Below are 24,718 nucleotides of genomic sequence, written 5' to 3' on the forward strand. Positions count from 1 at the left end.
TGGGGATAAGAATAGGGCCTATCTCTTAGGGCTGTTGTGAGGATCAAATGTGATGATATCTGTAAAGTGCTTACACAGGGCCCAGCACGCAGGAGGCACCTGATATGTCCCTGTTGCCCTCCTTTTCCCTTCTCCCTTCTGGCTCCAGGTTCTTCCAACTCTAAATTTTTAAATCATGTGATCCTATAATAGTAATACAAAAGTTAAGTTTCCTCTGAAGAGAGCACAGAACAACAGATTTCAGGAGTCCCTTTTTAAATTAGATACCAGTGGGATAGGCCATATCCCTTTATGCTCTACCTTGTGTCACATTTATTCAAATATATGTTAGATTCTCCCTGTCTCCCCTCCCTTTAGGTTATAAGCATCTTGGGTACAGGGACTACATTATTTTCCATTGTTATATCTCCAGGAACCAGTGTGTGCCTTAAACATAGTGAGCACTTGAAAAATGTTTGTTTAATTGAATCATATATATATATATATATATGTATATATATGTATGTATATATCTAGCTTGATGACATATAGAGTTTTGGGGGACAGGTTGGGGAATAAGTTCTCCCTAAGTGTTGTTGGGAGTGCCTGGGGGACAGAACTAAACTGAGGAGTTGGTGACACCAAACCCAGCTCTTACATACACACATCTTCCAAAAGTACAAGGAGTTATTTCCTTTTGATTTTGTCAATACTCCAGGATCATGCTTGATATGAGGCAAAAACTATTTCCCCATATGTCACAATGGTTTGTGAAATGCAATTTTAGGATGTTCCCATAAAAAAGAAGATATGAAAACAAAAGCCTGTAAGATGCAAGTGTGGGATGTCCCATTACTCACTGTGACCCTTAACACTGGAGGGAACACACAGTTTCTGAATATATTTTATAAATCATACACTGTGTGATTTCCATCCCTGAGAACTTTCTCCCCTCTCTGAGTCAGGTAATAACTAGCAGATCTGTTGTTTCTTCAGAACAAAGGTATCTGCAGAGGGACTGATCAAACCATTATTATTAATAATCCCATTATCCAGGCATCACCAGTGCTCTCATGCTTCTATGGCTACTGAATAAATTAGAGTATTATTCTGAAGATTGTAAAGAAAAACAGAAGAGAAGAGACTACCATAAGCCTAATGGGAGGATTGTTCCTCCCAGGCCACGATTGTGTGTGTGTGTTTGTGTATGTGTATGTATGTGTAGTATGTAGATGGAGGAGAGACTGGGAGAACTGTTGCACTATTCATAAAAACAATACCCTGAATCTTAATGCTTTAATGTATAACAAAGTACTCTCCTTACAAAAAGCCTCTTAGGTGGTCAATGTAGGTGTCATTATTCCCACCCTTTTCCTCCTTGGATGATGGCCAACATTTACATTCTGTACTTCAATCTTATTAACCCTTTACAGAGTGCTTTACATTTATTTACCATTTAAAAATTACAACCAGCCTGCGGGGTCAGTCCCTACAGGTACAAAGAATCAGGTACAAAGAATCATCCCCACTTTACTGAGGAGGAAATTGAGGTCTGGAGAAGTAAGAAAGATTTATTGCACTAAGTTAAATCTAATAAGATGAAATTTAATAGGGATAAAGCTAAAGTCTTATACTTAAAAAAATCAACATCACATGCACGAAATGGAAGAAATATGGCCATTCTGAAGTTTATCTTATAAAAATATAGGGGTTTTAATATAAGTTCAATAGGAGTTAAAAGCATCCCCAAAATGTGATATGGCAGCCAAAAAACCCCCCAAAACCCCAAACCAACCAAACAACAATCCCAAATACAACTTTCGATGACATTAGGTGAGTCATAACATCCAAGAATAAGGAAATGGTCACCACTCTATATTTTGATTTGTTCCAACTGTATCACAATACTATATTCAGTTTTGGGTGCCACCTTTTAAGAAGGGCATTGATAAGATAGACAGGGTCCAGAGGAGGGTAGGAAGGAAAATGAGGGTCCTTTATAAAGTCCATATCATATGAGGAATGATTGAAGGAACTAGAGAGAGGAGGATTTCATGGGGAGGTAGATCAGGCACTCCCAACCACGCTTAGGGAGGACTTATTCTCCAACCTGAATAAGAGAAACAAATTCAGGGTGTAATACTTTGTCTCTGAGCAGGGGACTCTGGGTGCTCAGCTCTCTCCTTCAGATAGCAGGCAATATATGGAGAGACCCAGGGTTGTTCCCTCTTTTACTTAAAAAGGAATCATATATTCCTGAATCTTAGAGATGAAAGGAAGCTTGAGATATCATCTCCCTATTTTCAGGCAGGTAAGGTGCTATCTCTGTTTTTATAATTAAACAAATGAGGCCCAGGCAGATAAATGCACTTGCCAAGAAGAATTAATATGTAAGTGACATAACCATGACTCAAATCTAGGTCTCCTACCTCCTAATCCAGTGCCTTTTCCATTACTTAACCCCTCAGTTTCCTTATCTATTAATAGGGACAACAATATTTGTACTACCAACCACATAGGGTAGTTGTTAGTTAAGCATTCTGTAAACTTTAACTGCATCTATAAATAAATAGGGCAAGTAGGTGGTGCAGTGGATAGAGTACCAGGCTTGGAGTCAGGAAGACTCATCTGGCCACAGATACTTACTAGCTGTGTGACCCTGGGCGAGTCACTTAACCCTGTTTGCCTCAGTACCTCATCTGTAAAAAATGAACTGGAGAAGGAAATGGCAAACTATTCCAGTATCTTTGCCAAGAAAACCACAAATGGGGTAATGAAGAATCAGACACAACTGAAATGACTGAACAACAATAAATGAATGCGGTATTATATTGGGTACAAGGAAGGCATTGCATAGGAAGGGTATGAAGACAGAGATGCCTAAATGTAGGGCCTGCTAAAATGGGGGAAGGGTACCAATGAGATTGGGGATGGGAATGAGAGGGATTGGAATTCAAGAAAGGGAGGACAAATTTCCTCTTCTTGCTAGAGTTCTTTTGGAACTGGTCAGAAGAGGCAATTCTATTTTTAGTACTGCCTGAACAAGTCAAAGCACATGCCCTGGTCACTTACCTTTATTTTTCTCATCTATAGTATGAGGCTAATGATAGCATTTGCCTCAACAGTGTGGTTGTGAAGCTCAAATGGGATGATGTGTATAAAGTGCTTTGTAATCCAGCCTTTACTATGCAGCTGCCAAAAGCTCAAGACCTAAAGCTCAAGTCTGATCATGTCATCCTCTTACTACTCAATAAACTCCAGTGGCTCCCTATTACCTCCGAATAATCAAGTATTAACCCCTCTATTTGGCATTTAAAACTCTTTACAACCTGGTTTCATCTTGTCTTCCAGCCTTCTTACATGTTATTCCAATCCATACACTCTATGATTTAGGCAGATGGGCCTCATCGCCCATCTCTCATCGCCCATCTCTCATCGCCCATCTCTCATCACCCATCTCTGGGCTTTTGCACTGGCTATTACCCATGCTTGGAATGCTCTCTCTCCTCACCTCTGGCAGTGGAGAACGAATTATGTGAGTATTCATGGGACCCTGAGTCATTTGGAAATGGTAGTTATAGAACACCGAGGGCATCTCTGGGTACTGACTGGTGAACCCCATTGTGTGTCTGCACCCCATTTTGTAACAGATGTCCACCAATGGGAAGAAAGCACTGAAAAGAAAAGATAGATAAATGTCTTTTCTTCATGTGGCCTCAGGTAGGGTCTTACCCATAGGAACTCTTTTGCTCCAGTATTTTTTTTTTTGTTCAAATAATGTACAGGTCTGGAAACCAGATATTGCGTTTTTCAAAGGATTGCATAAGTTAATATTGGCAGGAGATAACTGACTCTGGTGTGGTGTGTATAATGTCGCTAATTTATGAAGTGGGACCATGAGTCATACATATCCGTGTGTGTGTGTGTGTGTGTGTGTGTGTGTGTGTGTGTACCACTCTGTGAGAAGTGACCATAAGTCATGTGCTTAGAGGAATTTCTCTCTTAGGGAAATTCCCATTGAATACTATAAAAAGCCTCCATAGACCTTCCCCTAAACATTGCCTACTCCAGCATAGAGGGCAAGATGAAAACTAAAGGTCTAGCTCTCTTGCTAGCCTTCCTGCACCTGCAGACTACTCCCATCACTGGGCAGCTACGCTCTGAGGTAAGAAGAATCCTTCAATCCTAACCTTGTGTTTTCTCATCTACTCTAATACCTTTCCTTCTACTCTCCGAGCGTCTCAATAATTATTCATATTTGCCTTGTCTTATGGGCTTGCAAAATAATTTTGACCCCTTTTGCTTATAGTGCAGCCCCCATAAAAGAATCATAATTTCTCCTCACTAATAATTATAGAAAAAGGTGTCAAGTCTCAGCTCTGTAGCTGGAACACAAGCAATTTGGGGGCAGAATTTATTCCATGTCTTAGGTGCTGCTCGAAAGTGACCCCAATAGAAAGTAGATACAGAGACCCCTCAGAGTAGAATAAAGTAGAATAACATCACCCTTTCTATGCATGATAACATCTTGTCTACACTATCATTTGTTTTCCTTTTGATTAGACTATTATTAACTGATAATATTAGTAACAATAATTGATATTTATATAGTGCTTTAAAATTTGCAAACTTTTTAAGTTTTCAGAGTGCTTTATGATCATTATCTCTTTTGAACCTCAAAACAACCTTGTAGAAGTAAACACTATAGGTATCTTTATCTCCATTTGTACAAAGGAAGAAACTGAGGCACAGAGCTTATCTGACCTGCTAACTCTGAGGTCATGTAATGAACTGGAGGATGTATTTCTGAAAGCACATTTTCATTGAAATTCAGTCCTTTATCAGTTTCTGTAGAGCTAGCTGCATTTAAAACTTTGTAAACTCACTTTCCTAGAGGGTTGGGGTAGTGCAAGGGGACACAGGGAGATCCTAGTTCTCCTTTTAGGGATATAGTAAGGTGGAGGAAAAGAAAGGAAAAAGGACAAGAACAAGAACTTCTTATTGACTTGAACTCTCCATGAGTACTGGGTCTTTCTGTAGGAGTTCTGTGCTGGTACATCTCCATTGGTTTAAAGTCATTGAACTTGGAGAGGAATCACATAATCACAGATTTCAGAGCTTGCTATGTAGTCCAACTCACATAGAGAGCTAATAAGTGCTCATCTAACTTCTCCTTAAAGACATCCTCAGAGAGGGTAGCACCCCCTCTTAAAGCAGCCCATTCCCTTTTGGGACATCTCCACTTATTAGAAGGTTTTTCTTGACATCAGGCCAAGTTTTCCTCTTTGCAACTTCCAGCTCCTAGTGCTGCCTTCTGGGGCCAAATAGAGCAAATATAATATCTTTAAGACAGTTTTCATGTCCCCAAGTCTTATTTTCTTATCAGGGAGAATTCAATGGATGACTGTAATAGTTGATCTTACTGTCTCTGTATCTGGTTCTTTGTATGTTTCTAATGGAGCTTAGAAAAATTTATCCTATGAATGGAACAGTAGTAATTTTTCTCCTCAAATACTTTTCATAGTTTAAGAACAGTTACCCATGTCTACATATTGTGTGGGTCTCACTGGAGGGGGGATGGAGAAAAGCCAATGGGGCAGTAAACAGGTTTTCCATCCCCAAGATCTGGAGATTTAGAATTGGAAGGGCCCTTAGAAATCTTTTAGTCCAGGCTTCTTATTTTATAGACATGATAATTGAAGTTAGAGGAATGAAATGACTTATTTAAAATCAGATAGGTAGCAAATAGCAGAGCTGGATTTAGAACTCATTTCTTCTGACATCCAAATTCAATGATGTTAAAACAATACACGCCGTTTCTTGAGTAGATAAGTGGTTCTTAACTTGAAGTCCCTGAGCTTGTTTTGAAAAATATTCTGATAACTATATTTCAATATAATTGGTTTTATTTTATGAATATAAAATATTATTCTGAGAAGAGGTCCAAAAGTTTTGCCATGCTGGGTCTAAGACATGCAAAAGGTTAAGAATCCAGGTTAGATTACATCCTTGTAGAAATAAAGGAATGAATGGAATTCTTTGTATATTAAGTATTGCTAAAACATCTGTGTTAATAAACCATGGTTTGGAAGGATTCAAGATCTCTTTGTGCATCTTTGTATTTTTCTAGGGAGTATACATAGGAATGGTGGTGGTTATTTTTTAAAAGGACCATCTTCTTTAGCAAGCATACAAGGCTAAAAGTGCAAGCATAATAAACAAGGCAATAACTCTTAGTAGCCCGAACTCAGATTCAAGCTCTTCTTTAATACATGTCCTTAATATATTTTTGGATATGATTAGCTTTCATTGCTGTTTTTTCTTCTGTAGGGGAAAGTGAACATGAATCATTCATCAGCCCTCTTCGCCAGCCAATCAGACATCAGCATTTGGGTCAGACACAAGTCAGCTCCCTTAGCTAGATAGAAGTGGGTCAGGATACAGAAGAATCCAAAATGCTGATTGGTTGCTGAGGAGATGTCAAGGAGATAATGATTTGAATGTAGATAAGAAATTGCAGTTCCATCGTGCTTAGAGTTTTTAATTTTCTTTCTAGTTTACTTATCTCTCTCTGATAAATTAGTTATCAGAGACTCCTGATACATGATCCTGTCATCTAGCTGCAAACTATTCTGCTGGATAAAATAGCTTTTGAATCTATGTTATCTTTGGGCATCCCCCAACTATTCTTTGTTAAGACCTAGGTGTCATTCCTATTTTAAACCCAGTTTTCCAAAGCCATCAAACTGGGTTCTTGTAACTTGCCTTGGACTTTCAAGTATAATGAGCCTTTTGAAAATAGTAGTAAACCTTTTGCCTTTAAATTGTCACTGGGTAGGTGTCAAACATAGTGCTCCCTAAACTTTAAAGATGCCTAGTGTTTCCATCCATCCATTTAGCTATTCATTCATTCATTCATTCATTCATTCCATTCATTCATTCAATTATTCAACACCTTGATCTTTGTAGGTGTTTAGGTCTTGTTTTTAATCAGAGTAGTTTGCAACTTGAAATAAAAAAATGTATCTTAGGACCATTTCCTAGGGAGCTCAAGGTAATTTACATTCCCTGGAGTTCATTCTACAGAATTAGGGCAGCTATTATTTTCTTCATTTTGTACATGGGGAAACAGATACAGAGAGGCTAAATAGTGGATGTAAATGGAACTAGACAATTTTCTTCCAATACATAGGATCATAAATCTACATCTGGGAGGGACCCCAGAGGCCACCTAGAACAATGATCTGATTTTAGAGATGAGGAAAATGCGATGGAGGGAAGTTAAGGAACTTGTCCAAGGTCACACAGGTTGGTTAGTAAACATCAGAAGTAGGATGTGAACTCATGTCTTCCATCTACAGAACTTGGGCTCTTTCCACCATACCACACTGTTTGCTCTATCTTGTGTAATTTGGCAGTAGGTTATGCCACCTTTTTCAAGTATTTTGGAATATTTGTAATGCGGTGCCCCTAATTCTCCCTTTTGCCCTTGGGAAGGGGGCAAATCACCTGCCTTTCCAAATGCAGAGGGGAAGGAGATCATTCCTTCAACTTCTAGCTCAGCTTTTCCATTCAAGTGAATTTTATGCACTAGCCACAGAGAGCAAGCGATTACCATTAGCATCATCAGCTTTGAACTTGAAGGGCAGCGATATATCTCCCGGGAGACACTGATCAAATTTATGGGCCACTTTGTAGTCAGCAGCACGATGGACTGATGACAAGCCCAAAGACAGAGCCGGCAATCTGACTGTACTAGGCAGGAGATGCTAGGTAAACGTCCTATTTGCATGCCTTTCAGGTCTACTTCAAGACTATAGTCATTAGACAGTAGTTCCTAGATGTTTGTCTTGAGTCTTCTTGATGTCTACAGTTTTTTTTTTTTTGAGTTGACAGGACTTCCCAGAGAAGGGAAAGCACAGTCTAACACCTTATTGCTCAGTTAATTAACTTCCCTTGGTCAAAATATGTCTGAAGTTTTCTTTTTTTCCCCTTTCTTTCTTTTTTGGGGAATTATTATAATGATGTCATTTCTTCAAAATCCCTTGCCATATTATTCCCCACTGCTAAAGTATTAGTGTCTTTAAACTTGAGTCTTTCTTTCAAGCTTACACAAATAATACAATGCTGGCTCCAAGGGGATGTGGCTTGTCTGCCAAGTTTCTACTCTTTCAGGATCACAGGATCCTGCATGGATGAGGGTCCTATGAGTTGAGTCATATGGAACAGACCCACTCTTCCTATGGATGGGATAGGGGAGATGATTCTTACCAGCAGCTCATTTTTCCTGGCCCTTCCCCCAACAGAAACTGGCTTTTCTTTCAATGCCCACAACCCTATTATAGTGGACATAGAATGGAGACTGAGTCCAATGTTACACTTTTAGCTAAAGGGTACTAGATAATGCATTTTCTTTTATGCTTGCCTCAGAAACCTGGAGGGGTAGAACTTTTGAAAAAATGTCCTTTCAATTTCTGGGAAGCTGAATTGGCCCAGAGGTCCTGATGGACTAAGTCTAGTTTATAGGGTCATCTAGTTCTAGCTTGTTTGGGGGTCTCAGTGGTTGGTGGAAATAGAACACACAGAGCGTGTAATCACAGCTGTAACCAGCTGACCTCCTGAGACTTGAGCTGTGGGGAGCAGGTCCTTTCAAACTTTGCAATCCACTGCTGTTCAGACTCTCAAAGAGGCCATTCAGGCCATTCAGAGCCCTGAGCTCTGAGTAAAAGCACCTGTTAACTCAAGCAGATGAAATCATTGCAAAGGTCCAAGGAGTGCTCAGGTCAGAAGCAGGGTTTCTAGGACTGACTTTGTGTGGTTAGTAATCATGTCGGTGATAGCAGTCAAAATGTTAATTGGGGCTCAAAAGAGGGCAAAACTGTCATTGAAAAATATGCAATGTCAATTAAGTATTAACCTAGATGTCTTAAAGAAACTATATGTTTTTTAAAATGAATTTTCTGTAAACAGGTTTCCCTCAGATTCACACACACTCTACCATTTTTTATAGACAAATACATGGCTGGCTCAGCTCTCCTCCACCCCTTTAGGAGGGTGCTAGCTGAGCATTTTTCCAGCTTGTGTAGGAGATGGAAGCCTAGTCTGTATTCTCCCCCTCTGTCTTTCATTGCAAGGTGTGGAGGCCCGGAAGGTAGGGGTAGAGTTGGTGAAGTGTGAGGAAGGAAATATAAGACCCATATTCACAAAGGACACAGGGAAATAGAACCATTGCGATTTTGTCTCCAGAATGTCAGGACGAATATGAACATTAGCAATTTAGCCTCTCTGTATCTGTTTCCCCGTGTACAAAATGAAGAAAATAATAGCTGCCCTAATTCTGTAGAATGAACTCCAGGGAATGTAAATTACCTTGAGCTCTCTAGGAAATGGTCCTAAGATACATTTTTTTATTTCAAGTTGCAAACTACTCTGATTAAAAACAAGACCTAAACACCTACAAAGATCAAGGTGTTGAATAATTGAATGAATGAATGGAATGAATGAATGAATGAATGAATGAATAGCTAAATGGATGGATGGAAACACTAGGCATCTTTAAAGTTTAGGGAGCACTATGTTTGACACCTACCCAGTGACAATTTAAAGGCAAAAGGTTTACTACTATTTTCAAAAGGCTCATCGTAGTCAGGATTCAAACCTAAACAAAAGTGTGAGCTCCTTATTTGACAGACAAGGAAATTGGGGCCCAAGGAAATGAAGTGACTTGTTTGAGATCATATAGCAAGTAATTTGTAGAACTGACCTTACAACCCATGACTCCTGACTTTCAACCTGTGCAAGTTATATTGAGTTCTACAATAGAGAAAAATACCTTTTTTTCTTCTTCTCAAACATTGAGGAGTTTAAATTGACCTTGGAAAAACAGCCTCTTTTATAAATCTACAACTTATTTGCCTGGCTTGTCAAAGATGCCCACACTTTATTGTCCCTGGGATTTGGGGGTCAGACAACCAAAAGGTAGTCATCTAGTTACTTGTTATGTATGCATTTTCTTTTTAAGAAACAAATATAATTAGAAGTATGGGAGCTCCAGGAAACTTGTAGCTGATGGGAGTGGGTCTAAATAGGAGCTATTTCCTTCTTGCCAAGGTAGCAATGGACTGGCTAGGGAATGATTTTACTAAGAGAGGAAGAAAATGTCCTACTCAATTGGATGGGAGAAGCTTATGTCAGGATTTGGTCATAGCATCAAAGGATTTAAGCTCAAAGGGACCTTAGAGGTTATTTAGAGTCCAGCACTTCTTAAACTGTGGGTCATGACCCCCATGGAGCTGTGTAACTGAATGTGGGGGTCGGGAAAAATCTAGCAACAGTACAAGGTTTCTGAACATGCAATGACCAAAAATGAATTCAAAATCCAACGTGTAATGAACCTGAGGTGCTTCTGACAGTGCTTGCCCATGTCGCATCACCCACGTTCATTGCAGCCTTGGTTCTGAACACAAGACATGCTCACTTTGCACTGTACTTGCTGTCACACCATGCAATGCCAATGAATGTTGCCAGAAACACTTCAGCTCAGATTGGAGATTGTATGTTATGATTGCAGTGTTTTTACTGTACATACACAATCATTAAATGAATTTTGGCTTGGGATTAGGAAAGAATTTCCAACAATTTCTAAAATAGCCCTAAACATACCTTTGCCATTTTGTACTACATATTTATGCAAAGCAGCATTCTCAGCATTGATAATTATAAAATCAAAATATCGATCAACTCTGAAAAGCATTGAAGATGCTCTATGTCCTGCAGTATCAAATATTCCACCAAGATTTAATTCTTTATGTAAAAATAAGCAAGCACATCCATCTTACTAGTATGCAAATTTGCCTTCATCTTTAATAAATAGTAAAATTATATGTATACCACAGAATTGTTTTAAAATAAGTTTCTTTATGATTTAGTATCAGTAAATGTTTGATTTGTATACCTATTTTATATACCTATGTACTTGGGGTTGCATAAAAATTTCTTGAGCAAAAAGGGGTCGTGAGTGGAAAAAGTTTAAGAAGCCCTGATTGAGACCAACCTTCGCATTTTACAAATGAGAACATGGAGTCCCACCGAAGTTAAACGATTTGCCCAGTTACACAATTGGTAAAGAGCAGAGTCAGGATTCAAACCTAAATCCATTGTTATTTCCTCTACATTGTGATAGTGACTGAGCTAACCCATTTGGGTCAGTTGTGACTACTGGATGGGGAGGAAGCATCCTGATTTTCCTTCTCTGGGGTACAGGAGGAGGATTTTCTCCAGTGTTTCCCAGAGTGCATAATGACCATAGGATTTAGAATTGTAAGGGATATGTGATGTCTGTCATTTTATAAGTGAGGGAAACTGACCCTGAGGGATGATGTAACTTGTCTGAGGGCACACTGGGGGTCAATAACAGAGATGGGTATGAATTTTACGGTCCCCCCAAAACTCTGCCTTGAGGACTACTAATTCACTTCTTCACACAAATACTATGCCACTCTTTTAGTACAGGCTATTGATTTAAAAAAAATTCTCTAGCCCCTAAACTTGGCTCGTAGCTTATGTTGATACATAGCTCTCGCTTTTGAAAATGAAGTAGCTGTTACATTCTTTTCTAATCCTGTTCATTTATGTATTTAACTTCACTTGTCTGCTTCTCTCTGAGTACTCTATTCATAAATGAGGATCTGTCATTCAGTTTGACAGTGACAGCTTTTCTGAACTGTATGTGTTGAATTTGTTTTTCTAGCTGTTCTCCAATTTCAATGGCTCTATGGATGACCACGGAATCTGCACCTGCTCCATGGTGCTGCCAGACACATCCTTTCCTGCTCAGAAGGTGGAAAACTTGGAAATCACAGTTAATGTTCTCACAGAGAAATTTGAAAAAGAACTGACTAAAGTAAGCACCCCCTTTCCCACCTCCCAAGATAGTATTCATCCCTTATGCTAAAATAAATGAACCTAGACTGGGTGATGGCCCACATATTTTGCAACTTAACATTTTCTTCTTACATCTAGGTGAGAACATGGGGCCGTGATGTGACATGCGGTAATGTTGGTGTAGAGTGGGTATACAGAGTGTCTATTGGGTTCTCATTTTTGCTTTTATAGAATGAAAAATGCAGGCCAGCAGCTTTTAATACTTGAAGGATTTATAATTTCACACAATACGTAATTTCACAATATGTAATTTCACTTGACTCTACTGATGCGAACTGAAAGCTCCTCCCTGTCTTGGTAGATAGATTTTGTGAGATGCTGTGGTTAAACATTTTTTGATCTGGTGGGCCAAGGTGGTGATGAATTTCATGCTTTGCTAACCTGGTTAGAATCACACAATTTGAGAGCTGGAAAGGTCCTCAGTGGCCATCTACTCCAATCCATCAATAAAATGAACCCTCACTACAACATCATTGACAAGTGGTCATCTCGCCTCTTCCTGAAGACCTTCAAGGAAGGGAAACCTATCACTTTTGAAAGTGCCCCATTTTTCTTCTGAATAACTCAAATTGTTAGGAAGTTTTTTCCTGACCTTAAGCTAAATTTGCTTTTTTTTTTCCAACGTCTACCCACTGCTCCTGGGGGGATAATCTGAACTAGTCTAATCCCTCCTCTGAATGACAGCCCTTCAAATACGCAAGAACATTACTGTGTTCCTTTTCCCTTTTTTCATCTCCAAAGAGGATAGATACTTCTATTTACTCCAATCATCTTTTTTTTTTTTACCTGTTAATAGGTTCAGGGGCTCATGTCCTCAGATTACAGATAGCCAGTACTATGCTAGAACAGACACACATGTATATATGTATGTGTATACACACATGTATATATGTATGTGTATACACACATATAATTTTTTTTTTGCTTGGTAAGACTTGGCAGAGCTTATGCTCTGTTGGAAGACTTCAAGAACACAGGGTCACCTCTATGCTATGATGAAGCACTGAAGGGTGACTTTAGTGCACAGTAGGTCTATAAAAAAAGTAGAAACTAGATACATCATGTATAAATGTTCACTTTGTAAAATCACTTGGTTAATATATTTCAAGAAGCATTATGCTTCTTTCCCAGGATTTTATTTTCCTTCTCTGTCCTTTGTTATTATTTTTATATTTTTCCTTACCATCTTGATTTTGTTCTCTCCTTCCTTTTCTTTGTCTCTCTTTCCTTATGTTTTTCTCCATCTCTTCTTCCCTTTGTCTTTTCTCCAGCCTTTCTTTTTTCCTTTTCCTCCCTCCTTAATTTCTCCTCTTTTTCTTTTCTTTCTACTTTCTCTTTCCCTTTTCTTTTCCATTTTGTCTTTGTGTCCCTTCTTTATTCTCTTTTATTCTTGCTTCCCTTCCTTTACTCCAAAGTTAGTCTTCCTCTTTCTATCCCTTCTTTTTCCTTCTCCATGCCATTTCTTTTCTCTTCACTACATTTCTTGCACTTCCCCTTTTTCTCTGAGTATTGGTTTCTAGCCATAAATTGCCTCGGTGGAAGCATTGGTGCATTAGACCAGATAAACTAAACTCTTGGAGGAACTAAGAGAACACTGCCCAGGGAATTTGGACCACAGCTTTGCCCCATTGACCAAAGGAACCTTCTTAGCCTCATGACTGCTCTACACTGTGCTTCAGGGATGACATACTCTTCTCTGACTAGCTGAGCATAGGAGGGATAGAAGGAAGAAATCCAAAAGGGAATAAGGCAAAAGATAATTTGAAGTTGACTGATGTAAAGTGACAGAGAGTGCCGATTTTGGCATCTCCCACTGTCTTGGCCAAGTTTAAAAGCCAATTAGAAAAGACTTCCATATACATCATCAGTGAAGACTCAGCAATAAGGTGCTTACATTTTGTATTACCATTTTATCCAACTATTAATTTATGACCACCTTGTGGTTTTACTGCAAGATTCAAAATAAGTTTTCCTGGCAATTTTAAGCTCAACTGCCTCAATTTCAAACATAGTTATCCTTTAAAATAAAATTATTGTGAGGATGAGACCCTGCTTTCAACTCGAATTGGTAGATAAATATTCCAAGTTTAAATGAGGTGTCCAAGAAATGTGTTTGACTGCTCCAGGAGCCAAGCTTCTTAAGAAATAAAATGTCCTTGAATTAATCAGCAGGAAAGGCACAGTACTAAATTATAAATTCTAGCTATTAATATTCATAACCCTATTCTAGCATAATCAAGAGTAGATAAGAAGTTATGCATAAAAACATAACAAGTGGAGGAGAATCCTAGGTAGAGATCTTTTCAGTTAAAATCATTTGCTTTGAAATAAGGGAAGCTAATGATTTACATGTCTTCACTTGCCGGCAGGAATGTGAAGGACAGTTTGAAATCTGCATGCTGCTTAAGGGGGAATGTGTAACTTGGCAGATCCATGAATATGGGACATTTAATTCCCAGTCTGTAAGTCAGGGCAGGCAGCAGCTGCCTTGTTAATAATTGGCAGGGAAGGAAAGTAAAGTAGGTGGGAAAACTCTCAGGTCTGAACAACAGTTGTGGATTGGGAGAAAAATTCTCGAATGGGTCCTGATGGAACCATACTTCTGCGTGTCCAGGCAAATAGTTGTCTAGAGAGACTCTATGATGTGTTGTAATAATAATCATAACTTGCAATTGTGCACTAGAAGGAAAGAAATAAGCATTTATTAAGCACCAACTATGTGCCTACTACATTATAAATATTATCTCATTTGATAATCACAACAACTCTGGGAGGTTATTGTTGTTCAGTCATGTCTGACTCTTCTTGATCCCATGGACCATACTCTCCAAGAGGTTTTCTTGGCAAGGTTACTGGAGTGGTTTGTCATCTCCTTTTCCTTATCATTTATATAGCAATTACTGTGTGCCAGGCACTGTGCTAAGTGCTCTACAATTATTATCTCATTTGATTCTCACAACAACCCTGGGAGGTAGGGGCTATTATTATCCCCATTTTACAGATGAGGAAACTGAGACAGGCAGAGGTTGAGTGACTTGATCAGGGTCACACAGCTAGTCTGACGCTGGGTTTGAAATCAGGTCTTCCTCACTCCAGGCTTAGTGCTCTATCCACTATGTCATCTAGCAGCCTCTATTGCATTTTATGTTTCAAAGTTTATTCTTATCTGCCATCTCATTTGATCCGTATCACAATAGGTCTGTATCTGTCTGTCTGTCTACCTATCTATCTATGTATCTATCTGGCAAAGCAGATGCCCCTTTTACAGATTTGTAAACCAGGTCTCAGAAGTTAAATGACTTGCTCAAAGTTACATGTCAGCTTACTGGCTCAGTTAAAACTGGAATCCAGGTTTCTCAACTCCTACTCCAGTGCTATTTCTGCTGTACCAGACTGCCTTGTCAAAAGCCATTGACAAATTATTCTTTTATAGTCTCAAGCAGGCACATGTCCTATCAGTAGTACCATCAGAACTGCAGAATGTAAACTCCTTAGCCTAGCATGTAGGGCCTTGTGTAATCTGACTCTAACCCACCTTTCCAGACTTTGGTTCCATTTTCTTCTTCAAAAACATTGTTCCAGTCAATACAGACAGCTAGATGTTCCCCAACCTTGTTTCTCCATCCCTAGTGAACATTCCCAATTCTCAAGCTGTTCCATATGCCTAGAAACTGGTGAGTATCTATTGTGGACTGGGTGTGCCCAGGTGTAGTGACACACCCTGGAAGGGGACTCATTATCATTGGCCCTTCCTCTCCCCCCAGGGGTGTGCTTGGGTGGGGATGGGCTCTATGCACAACTATGTCTGGACTCTCTCCGCTTCCTTACTTTTATTGAAGGCTTACCTCTCATACTAGCTTCTTTTCAGTATCTTTCCCTTCTCCCTTCTAGGATGTGTTTGTATGATGTCCTACTCTGGTTTTTACTCTCCCTCTTCATTTTTTTGGTATTATATATATATTTTTGTGGGCATGTTGTATTCCTCTGAGTAGAATATAAATTCTTTGAGGATAGGGATTCTTTCTTTCTTTCTTTCTTTCTTTCTTTCTTTCTTTCTTTCTTTCTTTCTTTCTTTCTTTCTTTTCTTTTCTTTTTTATTCCTGCCACCTAGCATATAACTTTGCAAGTAGTAAGGGCTTAATTGGATTATAAGATCATAGATTTAGATTTATAAGATCATAGAGTTAGATACCCAAGTGGTCATCTAGTTCAATCTCTTCACATTATAGATGAGGACACTGAATCACAGAGAGTTTAAATGACATCTCCAAGGTCACATGTATAGCTTAGTAGCAAGGCCAGCATCAGAACCCAGTACCCTCTGACACCATATTCTTTGCCCTTTCTACTAAACCAATGTATATTGAATTGAATTGAATAGAATACATCCACTAGTCACCAGCATGGGAGAGGAGGCAGGTTTGTGTGTGTGTGTGTATACCACAGAGAAATACTTTATACTTGTTTCCAATGTTAGTTTCATAGTCTTTTTTTTTTTTTTAAGGTGAAGGGAATAAGTTCACTCGGCCTGGAGTCAGGAAGATCTGAGTTCAAATTCTGCCCCAGTCACTTAATACCTGTGTTATTTTATAATCTTTTCTGAACCTCAGTTTCCTTATCTTTAAAATGAAGGGGTTGGACTCAGTGGCCTTGAAAGTCCCTTCTAGCTTTAAATGTTTGATCCCATGAATCCAAGATAATGTAGTTGTCAATGTACTGGGCTGGAAACTCAAGGGTTATGAATTCTAATTCTCACTGCTGCTGACAGGGGTTCAGTTTATAGGTAAATTTCTTAATCTGAATCATTTGCTGTAGGTGTCTGCCTCCATTTAGGGACTTCCTTAGATAACAAAAATTGACTAATTGCCCATGGAATGCAGAGCACTCTACAGGCATGGGGTTGGTTTTTATTTAATTTTTTTTAAACTAACCTGTGATTTCACTGGTGTAGGGAATTCCCAATGAGGAAACACCTTCCATTAAAGCAGATTGGTAAGCATTCTGGAAATAGGAATCTTAGAAGTTACCTAGAGCACTGGTAAGTTAAATGACTTGCCTAGGATCACCTACCTGGAATGTTTTGGAATCTAGACTTGAATCCAGGTCTTTCTGACTCAGATTTTGGTTCTCTATCCACTGCCATAGTGGATAGAAAGGAGGACTTGGAGTCAGGAAGACTTGAGTTTCAGTTTTGCCCACCTTTCTCCCCTTATTAGCTATGTGACCTTCAGTAGTCACTTAACCATCATCTGCCTCAGTTTCCTCATCTATAATATGAGGAACATAATAGCACCCACTTCACAAAGTTTGTTTATGCATGAAATTTTGCAAGTTTTGTTTAATACATGTAATGTACTTTGTAAACCTTAAAATATATATAAATGTTAGTTAAACAAAGAGACGATTACATGCTGGTTTTCTTTATCTGATCAGTTCAATATACATTTTTCTCTTTTTATTAATTTTTTTACTTTTCATAAATCTTTTGCTTTTAAATCATTTCCATTTTGAATAGCCCATCCCACCCCCTAACCAGCAAGCCAACCCTTATAACAAAAAGAGAAAAAAAAAGAAAAAGGAAAAAAAAGCAGTTTGGCAAGAACTAACAGATACATCAGCCAAGCCCAACAATACATACAGTGGTAGACACTAATAGTCCCCTGACTTTGCAAAAGAAGGAAAGGGATCTTTTTTCTCATCTCCTATTGAGGAGAAGCTTTGACACACATTCATTAAGTGGTACTATATTCAAGGAGCTGTGCTATTCCCTGGAGGTACAAAGACCAAATTAATAGCAAACTTTGTCTTCAAGAAACTTATATTCTATGGGGAACAAGTCAGTTTGACCAGAATCTAGAGTACATGAAGAGAAGTTTATGAAATAAGCCTGGGAAAGTAGACAAGAACCAGACTGGAAAGGTCTATAAATAAGCTGAGGAATTTGTATTCAAAGAGGCAATAAGGAGCCACCAAATTTATTGAGCAGAGGAATATCAGACCTCTTTTAGAATAATTTTGGCTATTGTATAGAAGATGGATTGGAAGGAGGAAAGACTGAAAACAGAGATACCAATAGAGAGGCAATTACAATAGTCCCTAAGAGGTGATGAGCAACTGATTTAGTGTGGCATCTAAGTGTGTGGAGAGAAAGGGGATGGATGCAAGTGATATGGTCATGGTAGAAGTGATAAGACTTGGCAACTTAGTAGAATTATTGAGTGTGGGAGAGGGAAAATATATGATGACTCCAAGGTTCATAACTTTGGTGACTGGAAGGAAGGTGGTAGACAACAGAAAGAAGGAATATGGAGGAACAGTAGGTTTTGGGGGAAAAAAAAGTTCCGTTTTGGATATGTTGAATTTGAGATGGTTATAGGAATTCAGCTAGAGCTGGTGAGTAGACATTTGGGGATACAGGGCTGGATAGGTTAACAAACAGTGGATCTGATGTTTATATAGTTCTTAACAACCAAATTAGCTTGTGGCCTGGTTAACCTAATTGACTTTACTGTTTAAGATAACAAAAAAGATGAATCTACTTAAAAATACAAAGGCATTTCCACAGTCCTTGGTTTGGAGAAGCCTATGAAAACACAAACAAGACGAGTTTTTAGCTCAATAGACAACAGTATGCTAATTATAGAAATAGAACAAGGACACAGTCCTAGTAAGGAGTGGAAGAAATTAGTTTCCATTCTTAGAGTCCATTAACGGAGCAGGAAGGATATAACATAAATAAAGGGAAACCCTGGGGGGCATGTAATTGACCTGAATCCCAAACACAATCACAGAGATATAGCACTGGAAGGGATTAGAGATAGTTAATGTAATACAGTGGTTGAGTGCTAGATTTTCTTGCAGGAAGGCCTGTGTTTGAATCCTGCCTAAGATATCATCTGTGTGACCCAGGGCAAGTACCTTAATTTCTCTGAACCTTCCTTAATTTCCTTGTTAGGGGTTTGGATTTGAGGACCTGTAAGATTCCTTGCCTTCCAGATCTAAATCGATTGATCCACAGATTCAGGTTTGGAAAGGAAGTTAGAGATCCTTAAGTCCATTTCCCCCTCATTTTATAAAAGAGGAAATTGAGGCCTGGAGATGCTAAGAGATTTGTCCAAATTCATAGAGCTATTAAGTGTCAGAACCAGGATTTTAACCTAGGTCTTTTACATTTGAAGCCAATATTCTTTCTACTATAGTATGGGTTCTGCCTAGTTCAACTGCTTCATTTTGCAGGTGAAGAAACAGACCCAGAGAAGCAATGACGCATATGTACCTTATGACGGAGTCAGGATTCAAACTGAGGTTACCTGATTCCCAGGCCAATGCTCCTCATGCCTCCCACAAAATAGTTGTCTCATGTAAACCCATAATGCCAGGATTTTAGTGAGTAGGAGGGAATGTAGGATGTCAGACAAAAGGCATTTTTAGTGACTAATTTGGATTGGGCACCATACCTGAGCTAGTTGACCAATACTTTGGGATTGGTCTATCCAAATGGCCTTCACCAGTCCTTTTTTTTTTTTTTTAGGCGATTGGGGTTAAGTGACTTGCCCAGGGTCACGAAGCTAGTGAGTGTCAAGTGTTTGGTCTGAGTCTGGATTTGAACTCAGGTCTTCCTGACTTCAGGGCCAGTGCTCTATCCACTATGCCACCTCGCTGTCCCTCACCAGTCCTTTTGATCTTTGTCTTGCCACTGAACACTAATGACTCTGGAAGAGAGAGTAAGGCTGAGGACTTTGCACAACTCTGCCTCAATTAAATTCAATTCACTTGCAAGTCAAGATATCACCCTCCTAATGTCATTGGTCCTCTTTGAGAAGGATGAACAACATTACCTAGCTTTTAATTATTGAATGAAGATTGCCTCAGCAAACTGATACCTGGGAAAGACCTTTGCTTAAAAAGACCAAGGTCTCCCACTGTATCTGTGGCTATCACCAGTCATCTTGACTATATCTTGCCACTGGCCTTCAATGACTCTGGAAGAGAGAATGAGGCTGATGACTTTGCATAGACCTGCCTCACTTAAATTTAATTCACTTGCAAGTCAAGACATCCCCCTTCTGATGTCATTGGTCCTCTTTGAGAATGAAGGATGAACAACAGCACCCAAATGACCGTGGCTGCTGATGTCTGTCCTTTGTATCTCTCTCACAAATCAGTAGGATGATGTGGAGGGCTTATGCTGATAATCATTTAAATCACAGAGAAAGATCACATGTAAAATAACTTTGCCCAGCCTAGGAACCTCACATCCTCCTCCCACAAACTCCCATTGTCTTAAGCCTTTTAGTCTGGTCAAAACATCATTGAATTAAATGTTACCTACAGGGACTAGACCAAAAATCTATTTTTTTTCTTTTAAGTTCTTTCCACTAAGGATTTCATCCATTTTAAAAAGTGAAACTTTAGGGTCCCTTAGTTTTGTGGCAGGCAAAGGCAAAACTATCCTACTTTCTTATGGGAAGCATGGTACGGAGGACACGCTTGGACTCTCCAGTGCACTGTGCAAGAGCTACATTTCATTGAGCAGATATGGTGACTAGCTTCCTCTTTTGCAGAACAACAGCTGCACTGAGTCACTAAAATGTTCAAGGAAAGCTGAGAAATATTTTGTTTGTTCCAAGAGCTAACAAGATCAAAAGCCAATAAGCAGATTCGTTTCCAAAGCTTGCATTCTTGCAAAGTTTTGGCTCACTATTCCTGACAATATGTGAGTCTGTGCCCGGTTTTCATGGAAACAGAAACTCACTCAGCTTGTACATGTGTATGTGCTTCTGATAGAATCTTAAGAGGTTTCAGGCAATTTAAAAAAAAAAATCCATGTACCCACCTAAATGTCACCATTGTTGCTTAGGTTTGTCAAATTCCATGATGAGATATGTGGTGACAGTGAGCATCAGTAGCCTGGAGAAATATAGTAGCAGTGTTAGAGGCTGCATTTTCCACTTTTATTCCCTGCCTAATTTGCCTTTAGCCTAGGTTCTTTCCACTTTGTGGTCTATGAGTCTAGTCAAATTTACATGGCTGATTTAAGTGGGAGGGCTGAAATGACAGAGACACAAGACTGCCTTTGGGCTAAAAATTGAAGAATCCCAGATTTAGAAGAGACCACAGTGATTATTTAATCCAACTCCTACCTGAAACACAACCTTTTTCATATCTCGGACCCTTTTGGAAATCTGGTGAAGCCCACAGATCTCTTTGTAGAATACTATTTAGAAATGCATATAGTAAAATACATAGGATTACAAAGGAAATTATACTGAATGTGGTTATCTATTAGAAAAATTCACAGATGCCATGCTAAGAACCCTTGCTCTATAGCATCCCTGTCAAATGAATGTTCAGCCTTTGTTTGCAGAATTCAAGTGATGATAAACTCACTATCTCCCAAAGCATCCCATTCCATTTTTAGTCAGCTTTAATTGTTAGGGAATTTTTCTTATATTGGCTTTAATATTGTTCAGTCTTTGCAATTTCCACCAACTCCTCTTTGGTTCTTCCCTTTGAAGCCAAGCAGGACAGGTCTAAGTCTTTTTTTTTAATGCAAGCCCTTCAAGTCTTTGAATAATATTATTACTGTCCACCTCTCCCCTAGCCCCAAGTCTTCTCAAATCTAAGTAGAGCTAGTTCTTTCCACCAATTCTTCTATGACCTAGTCTCCAGTCATTTCAACATCCTATTCATGCTTCCTTTATTTTAATGCTCTTTAGTTTAACAGCCTTCTTCTTAAAATGTAGTGCCAAGAATTAAATACTATTTCAGATGTTGTTTGGCCAGGTCCAAGCATGGTGGAACAATTTCTCCTACCTCATTTACTCTGCTATGAATGTCCCTTCCCTTTGTCCTTTCCTCTAAGATTTCAGTAACTAAGAAAGTATCAGGCCAATCTCAAAATTCTACCCACGAAAGGTCCAGTGGCACATAGTCATAAGTAGCATTGTAAGAGGCAGTGTGGGGTGATAGATAAGGAGCTAGCTTCAGTGCCAGAGAAACCTGGGTTTAAGTATCCTACACACTGGCTATGTGACCCTGGGCAAATCATCCAACCTCAGAGCCGTAGACAGTTCTCTAAGACTGTAAGTTGCAGGGAAGGTGATAATCTGTACTGGTAGAGGGAGTTTCCTCACTGGAAGTTCTCTGTGCCAAAGAAATCACAGTTCTGACCCTCTGCTCCTAAAGGGTTATATCACTACTTTTTTATTTATTACCATACTACCACGTTATTATGGTCATATTAATAAAAATATGAAGCAGAGAGGTGATGCAGTAAATAGAATGCTGAGCCTTGAGTCAGGATGATTTATCTTCCAGAATTCAAGTCCAGCCTCAGACACTTACTAACTATGTGACCCTGGGCAAGTCACTTAACCCTGTTTGCCTCAGTTCCTTATCTGTAAAATGAGCTGGAAAAGGAAATGGCAAATCACTCTAACATCTTTGTCAAGAAAATTTCAAATGGGGTCACAGTCAGTCATGACTGAAATGACTGAACAACAAGAAATTAATAAAATCTATATTCTTCATTTTAATCTTGCATCCATTTAAATTTGTAGATATTTTGCATTAACTGTTCTCTAGTCAGCTATACTTGTGCAGTTGATTTGGTGGTGGTGGGGAGCATCTGTCATTAAATTATTCTAGACACTACGGTCTTGCTTCATGGCATTAATGCAGTCTGCCCTCAGTGTACCACTAAAGCAATAGGAGAAAAAAAGTAAAGCCAAGAACTTTTAATAAGAAAGTTCTTTAAAAAGCCCTGACATTTCCTTGAGAGATTATGCACAGAAAGAACCACCAACTGTGTTTATTGAAATATCCATTTGGAGATTCCAATTACATACTAAATACACTGAGGGAATTTTGGGAAATATTTTAACTTAATGATCAGACATTCAAATATATGCAACAAATGTGTAATTTGAAGGTCTGATTGCAATAATCAGTTCTTGGAATAAATGTAGGTGCATTTAATGAAATGTGCAGTTTTGCTGTTGTACACACACTTACATAGTGCATGTTAAGTTGGTGCTTCCTGTAGACCTCAGTAGCATATAGATGTCTATGTTCTCATTGAGGTGGTCTATGTTCTCATTGAGGTGGTCTATGTTCTCATTGAGGTGGACTGGGGTGGACTGTTATAAGTACTCTCTCCACTTGTGCAGTTGCAATCCCTTTGCCTTATCACACTACACAATTCTTGTCCATGATTTTTTAAAAATTCACACAAGTTCTACTACAATGGCTTATCATGGTGTGGAGGTGACCATGGATTTTCCACGTCTATGCTAGAAGAATGTAAGCTCTGGTAGATCCAACTAAGCTAGAAATGCTTCCAATAGACCAAGTCTACTGTCTGAGCACCAGCTTAACTAAGTACAGAGAAGCCAATGGCTAGCTCTTTGGTCAAGGGTATCCAAGACCCAGATGACTGCTTTAAAGCACTGCTGAAATGTCCAGGTGCTCAAAGTTGACCTCTGTAGGGCAACCAAAGATGAAAATCAAGTCACTCCATTTCCCCTACAATCAAAACTGAGAGTGTGGGGATAGTATGTATCAACCATTGGCTTCCCTGATGCTCTTATTTGTTGTTTGAGAGCTATGTGTCTTCATGCATCATTAGAGATGATGATGTTTACCAAACATGAAATGAAAGGTCACACTGTTTTCAATCAATCCAGTTGATGGACTGGTTAAAATCCTCAAATACATGCTTTTATTTAACTTCTTTACAGGAAAATCACCTCTACATTTGTAGGCTGATTGATGGGAACCTAATCTCATCCAGGAAGACTAGGGTATTTGGAATCACATTATCACTAATCTGGATTCTTTTCCATCCTTCAGGTGAAGGAGTATACCAAAATGATGCAGTTATTTGAACAGAGGCTCCTAAACCTAAGCATCAAAATTCAGGTCATGGAAGAGACCAGCATTTCTTACAACAAACTGGACTTTGAGTTGCTTAAATTAGAAGTGAGTGAGATGCAAAAACTGGTCATAGAATTGAAATCCAGTTTTGTGGGAAGCAGTGTCATCATTGACCAACTGGAGCTGGAGGTAAGTGGTTTACTATCCTCTTTTGAATTATTTACTAGAAAAAAATGAAATATGATTTTTTTTCTTATGCCACAGCTACATATTTGCACAATTGGTATTTATTTCCATTGCTATCTTGCAAAGGAAACTGATCAAATACATTATCTAGAATTACATATTGAGTCCTCTTTGAAAACCATGATTAGGTAAAGAAATAGGATTGTTATACCCAGTGGTTAGGGTCCTGCTGTGGTGAGTGCTATGTGACTCAGGACTCTTTATTTCACCCAGTGGTGACCAGGTAATTGTGCTGTTTAGAACATGGTGCTAATGAGATCAAGTTTGGCATACACAATCTCTATGTAGCACTTGGTCTACTCTTTGTCATGGGCCTTCCTGAAAACTATACTAAATTTGAGGCACTCCCCATAAATTTTACTTTTACTTGTTAACAAAATTCAAGTTTTCACATTCATGAAAAACACATTTGTTCAAATAGGATAGCAAATAAAATAATAACAACAGAATCCTCAATGCATGTATATATTACGTATACTCTATTTTTTTATTTTTATTTTTTTAAAAAATTATTTATTTTTTTTTTTGGTGAGGCAATTGGGGTTAAGTGACTTGCCCAGAGTCACACAGCTAGTGAGGGTTATGTGTCTGAGGCTGGATTTGAACTCAGGTCCTCCTGACTCCAGGGCCAGCACTCTGTCCATTGCACCACCTAGCTACCCCTATGTTACAT

General features: G+C 38.9%; 1 protein-coding gene across 1 annotated transcript in view; it reads left to right on the plus strand.

The window, feature by feature from the left end:
* Positions 1-4,030: 4,030 nt before the first annotated feature.
* Positions 4,031-24,718, plus strand: part of OLFM4 (olfactomedin 4) — a 40,504-nt gene continuing 19,816 nt past the window's right edge. The window contains exons 1-3 of the mRNA XM_027873728.1: positions 4,031-4,144; positions 11,729-11,881; positions 23,776-23,988. Coding sequence (XP_027729529.1) covers positions 4,064-4,144; positions 11,729-11,881; positions 23,776-23,988 — 447 coding nt within the window. The 5' untranslated portion in view covers positions 4,031-4,063. The remainder of the gene's footprint in view (positions 4,145-11,728; positions 11,882-23,775; positions 23,989-24,718) is intronic.

Source organism: Vombatus ursinus, unplaced genomic scaffold (assembly GCF_900497805.2).
Source record: "Vombatus ursinus unplaced genomic scaffold, bare-nosed wombat genome assembly UNPS02014802.1, whole genome shotgun sequence".
NCBI lineage: Eukaryota > Metazoa > Chordata > Mammalia > Diprotodontia > Vombatidae > Vombatus > Vombatus ursinus.